The 5,583-nt window shown below is 28.7% G+C and overlaps 1 protein-coding gene across 1 annotated transcript; it reads right to left on the reverse strand.

Moving 5' to 3' along the window:
• Positions 1 to 245: 245 nt before the first annotated feature.
• LOC119614625 lies at positions 246 to 5,371 on the reverse strand. Its single transcript, XM_037970740.1, has 4 exons — positions 4,948 to 5,371; positions 3,279 to 3,699; positions 2,687 to 2,977; positions 246 to 1,280 (listed from the first exon to the last, which is right to left on the reverse strand). The coding sequence occupies exons 1-4, from the start codon at positions 5,059 to 5,061 to the stop codon at positions 292 to 294; spliced, it is 1,815 nt and encodes a 604-aa protein (XP_037826668.1). The 5' UTR covers positions 5,062 to 5,371; the 3' UTR covers positions 246 to 291.
• Positions 5,372 to 5,583: the final 212 nt, after the last annotated feature.

The raw sequence follows: 5,583 nt of genomic DNA on the forward strand, positions 1-5,583 counted from the left end.
GAAAGAAGAAGTATTTTTTAAAGGCATTTTCAGTTTCGATTTTATTGAATTTTTTCCTAGAAAAGTAAAGAACAAAAATATTATTTTCAAAAACAAATACCAAATTATCGAATTTGTATTTATTTATAAATACATATACATATTCTAATTTATTTATAAAAAAATTCAATTGGATTTCAGAAATATAATTTAAATTGGAATGTCTAAATATAAAGTTGTTTAATAGAGCTATGAATGCTGTAAAATATTTGTGTTAATTTAAAATAAAGAAATACATATAAAGTTATCATGTTAAAATAAGTCCTTGTTGGAGCGTATCACCACTATTGCATTTAAACTATCTTCATCCAGACGATTTCGGCTTGGATTCATTAAAAATTTAACACCAGAAAAAAGACGTTCCACACTGACTTGCGTTGCTGGAACGGCAAGTAGAACCATTGCAATATTGTACAGCTGTGATTTTATTTCTCTTCTGTCTTCCCACCATTGAATAACGTTGTCATGAAGACAGAGTCTTTTTTCTTTTGAAAATTCGTTTAATAATTCTCTTATTGATGCATTTTTGCCATAATTTTCCTTTTCTATATTTTGTAATATTGCTTCCAAACTGTCTATAGACGATGAACTATTATTCATTTCACCATCGGTTACAAGTATGCAATCGGTCTGAGTAAGACTATTCATTTTATCTATTACAGAAATAACGTGTTCTATGGCACGTTCCTTTAAAGAGTTTTTAAGTACCACGTTCCAGCGTGGATCCATAAATATTGCACCAATGAACGCGTCATTTTCAAATAAAATATTTTCCTTATTTTTCATATGTTCTATTAAATTATTGGAAAAATTTGTTTTAATTTTTTGCAATTGCAATTTGCAATTGCACCAAGCGGCATACGCATCGCCAAATGTAAGTTGCTCCATTTGCAACGTTTTAGTGGCAATATTGGCGGGTCGCAACGTATCAACGGCATCTGAGATGCTCTTCCACATTTCTTGTGAAATAAAAAAGTCATCACTTTTTTGAGACATTTCCTGGCAAAATTGTTTTATTTTATTTCCGTTAATTGATTCCAGCATTTCATAAGTAGAAGACCAACGTGTTACGCAATCAATTGTCGGTTTGTTTAATCCCTCATTTTTCAACAGAATGCCAACATTAGGAGTTCTAAGTTTTTTAACCACGGTTCTTACGGTCGACGTTACCTTCTCCATTAGTTTTTCTTTTAAAACGCAATTAACAGCTAATTGCAGAGTATGTGCAGCACATCGAACTCCTAAAACGAGCGAAAATATCTCAATGATATTCAAATTGTAGAGTTTACATAAGTATAAATTAAAAAAAAGACAAATTTTCAAAACATAATTTGCTCCATAAACCATTGATGAATTGTTATGAATAAGACAGTATATATCGTCACTTGAAACGCAAACGGCCCTAACTAACCAAAAATCCAAAATCGATTTTATTGCAGATTCTAATGTACTGCATCAAAACAAATGTCCACAAAAGAAATTAGACTCCTCCGGCCAAAATTAGCAAAAGGCCCTATCTACAAAAACATTTAAATATTAAAGGTAAAAAGTCCAATTTATCCATTTTTATGTACGCCAATGTCAATTATCATAACAAATAATAGGTTTAACTATTAAACAATTTGTTTATTTTATAAAAATAAATCGCGCTGATAGAAACAAACTTTCCAATTTAAATAGTTTTTTGCTTCTCCTGTAAAATTTTAAAAATGTTAAATAGGGCCGTTTGCGTTTTAGGTGACGATATGTATGTATATACACATTTCTGAAATGTAAATTCTAAAATTTAAAATGGTGTTGGTAAAAATAGTGCCCTTTTAACTTGTTTAAATTTTCTGCTATTTTGAAAAACTGTTAACGAGTATTCCAAAACATAAATAACATTTTTAGCTAAGATACTATTAAAAGCTAAGAAAAGTCAAACATTTTAAATACTTCAATATCTTTTAAGATACTAAAAATTTCATTTAACTAAAAAAAATATAGAATTATGTATGTAGTTTCGATTATAACCCCCAATTCATAATCAAACTTTTATTTTATAAAAGGTTTATAAAACAAAATTTTCATACAAAATTTGTTTTCTTATACTGAAACAAAATAATTATTTTATGAAAGCCCAATCTTTAATAAAAATTAGCTATATTTAATTTGAGTTTTAACTTTAAAATTAAGCATTTAATCCTAGTTTTTTTTATTATAAAACGATGTTTAAAAAAAAGGGAATTTTATTTTACAAAAAATTAAAGAAAATTTATGTTTAAATATTTTATTGGTATTGAAAATTGTGAAAATCGGTCCACATTTGAACGTTCTGAAAATTTCAATCCCTAATTTATTCAAACCCAATTAAAGACCGATTTCAAAAAATCTCTCCTATGTTAATATTTTGATGGCAACTTGTTTTTGAATGTTACATATTTGTTACTTTTTAATCATAAATGCATATTTTTCATTAAATAACATAAAGTTCGGGTTCACTGAACTTCAAAAACCGAAAATAGTTTGGCCGAACTTTTAAATTTGCCGAAGTTCGGGTTCGATTGAAAGTAGAGTGGTTAAAGTTTTATTTTCAAATAAAAAATGTTTTGTAGATAAAAAATAATTCATAGCTTCAACAATAGATTTCATGAACAAAAAAACTTACCTATACATCTTGTATTTAATTTAAAATCATTCAAAGTGTCATCAAATTCTTCATTTATCACCTCGTCTTCTAATTCGGTTACATTTTCGTTTATTAGCGAAACACATTTAAGCATATTCCGACCGTTGTCGGTGGTGCATGTATAAATTTGGTCTGCTGATATCTTGTATTTCTTGAGGGTGGTTAAAATAACGTCTTTGAGATATTCAGCTGTGTGGCGTTCGAATAATTCTGCCACAGCTAAAGTCCGAAGAACAATTTTTTTATTCTTAATATACTGCACATTGATACCTTAACATAACAAACAATTCAGCTTTGTGTACATGAGTTTTAAAATGTTTTCTAAGACCCCGATATATGTCATAGATAGGAACGCAATTCGAACATATTTAATAAATTTGGACTAAATTGTGCTCAAAATAACAAAAATTAATAAATAAATGTTTATTTCAAAACAAAAGTACATTTCGTGCTACGACGATAATAAAATTATTACAGTGCAAATCGAAATTTTAACAGTCAAAATAGAATCGAAAAAAGTTAAAAACGACGCAAATCAGAGTCTTAGTATATATAATTTAGAAATACTAACCGAGAAATGCTCTATTCAAATGTGTGAGGCCATCAATTTTAAGAGATAGTAATTTGCCACTAATCTCATTAGAAATTGTATTTACAATACCATCGAATTTCCGAAGTACTTGATCTTTAACGACCCGACGATTCAAAGTCATATCTAATTTTTGTATAATTGGGTCTACAATGCTACGAAATCCTGAGTCCTCCACAATAGAAAATGGTCTTCCATTCACAGAACAGAGCTCTACACAGGATTTAAGTAAAACTTCTTTGTTAATATTAATGGCTATTTTAGTCTGGAGCATGTTTGCAACAGATCTGTTCGAAGTTGAGGGTTGATTCTCTGGTTCTGTTATAGAATTTTTTTCTATTTTGGCCCAAGTACTTTTGTGGACGGATTTTATATGACTCGCTAAGTTCGATCCGTGGTCACTCTATAAAAAATATAATACAATAAATAAACGATAATTTTATACAAAGGTTAATTAAAATTCTTTACTAGAAATTTAATTGTCGACACTCGTAATAAACAGATAAAGACTAACGATGTATAGACTGGACTATAAAATAGGCCAGATTATAGATTAGACTATAGCCTAGAATAAAGGCATATACTCTATTCCCCTAGAATATATTCTAGTTTGTAGTCTAGTTAAGAGCCTAGTCTAGTCTATCATCTAGTCTATAGACAAGACTTTAGTTATAGTCTAGCCTAAGGCTTATTTTATATTCCAGTCTATATCAGTCTATTGTCTGGTCGATAGTCTAGTATATAGTGTAATCTATAACATAGTCTATAGTCTAGTCTAGTCTATATTCTGGTCGATAGTCTAGTATATAGTCTAATCTATAATATAGGATATAGTCTGGTCGATAGTCTAGTCTATAGTCTAGTATATAGTCTAGTCTATAGTCTAGTCTATAGTCTAGTCTATAGTCTAGTCTATAGTATAGTCTATAGTCTAGTCTATAGTCTAGTCTATAGTCTAGTCTATAGTCTAGTCTATAGTCTAGTCTATAGTCTAGTCTATAGTCTAGTCTATAGTCTAGTCTATAGTTTAGTCTAGTCTATAGTCTATAGTCTAGTATATAGTCTAGTCTATAGTCTAGTCTATAGTCTATAGTCTAGTCTATAGTCTAGTCTATAGTATAGTCTATAGTCTAGTCTATAGTATAGTCTATAGTCTAGTCTATAGTCTAGTCTATAGTCTAGTCTATAGTTTAGTCTATAGTCTAGTCTATAGTCTACTCTATAGTCTAGTTTATAGTCTAGTCTAGTCTGTAGTCTAGTCTATAGTATAAATATGTATATACATATATGTATATATAATCTATATTATAGTTTAAAATTTAACCTGTGTCGATATCAAAACATTCAGTGAGGGTTGTAGAAACTAAGGCAGCAATATCTATTTCATTTAAGACCTTTCCTAAAAACTTTGGATCCTATTTGCCAACAAACTTCTATGTGAATTAGTTTCAAACTTGTTTAGATCTTCTTCTAATTCCATTATGCTAAATATGCAGAAAAACTGAAATATAAATTAAAAACTATCTTTAAAAATACTGTTTTCGCTTATTCAATTTGAAAAATACCATGGTGGCGATTGCTACCTTTGTTTCCTCACCCCTCAAGTGTTCTTATACCGAACAGAATTTTGTCCAATGTCTTAAATAATTACCCTTAAGATTTTCCCACAAACACGTTCATTTTCTATTATTGTGCACTTGTTGTAATTGGTGTTGGCTTCAACTCTAAAAAATTTTCTGTATAAAAAACTTTTTTGACGAGGCATTTTACACTTTTTATAATTATTTGAACGCAAATCTGACAAGTTTCTTTTATTTCTAATTTATTTATGTTGCTGTTTCGTTTCTTTCAAATTTTAAATTGCAAATAAAAAATATATGTTTTTTTGACACAAAAAACAGTTATTTATATTGTTTGCTCTCATTCTTAAGCGAATTAATATGGTAACAGTTTTATATTTTTCTGTCAGTGTGTTTGTATGGAGTTTGACATTTACTGTATACTAAAAAACTCATATTTTGAAAACGAAATGATCATCTGTCTTGCATTCATTTTTTACATGACCATTATTGTCTCAATATAATGACAATTTTGGTAAAGAAGAAAAGTGAACAAGAAAACAAAACGAAAAATAAGGTTGCCAATGTTTGAGAAAGAAATAAAAAACGCCAGTGATGTTAACAATATTAATAAAGTGAAGAGTTTTGTACTTTTTGGAAATTTTAGTTTATTTTAATAAAATATCGGTATTGATATTTTAGCGTTATCGGTATTTTGGCATATTTCG

This window comes from Lucilia sericata, unplaced genomic scaffold, assembly GCF_015586225.1.
Source record: "Lucilia sericata isolate MDLA Ls3-8-SP2 unplaced genomic scaffold, ASM1558622v1 Contig003169F_arrow, whole genome shotgun sequence".
NCBI classification, from domain to species: domain Eukaryota; kingdom Metazoa; phylum Arthropoda; class Insecta; order Diptera; family Calliphoridae; genus Lucilia; species Lucilia sericata.

Bases quoted from the DNA above. Each gene is read 5' to 3' on its own strand.
- LOC119614625 (XM_037970740.1), bottom strand. From the start codon at position 5,061: ATGCCTCGTCAAAAAAGTTTTTTATACAGAAAATTTTTTAGAGTTGAA. The intron at 3,700-4,947 runs GTAATTATTTAA...TATTTTTTATAG, and splicing joins TTTGTGGGAAAATCTTAAGG to AGTGACCACGGATCGAACTT. The intron at 2,978-3,278 runs GTTAGTATTTCT...TGTTATGTTAAG, and splicing joins TTTGAATAGAGCATTTCTCG to GTATCAATGTGCAGTATATT.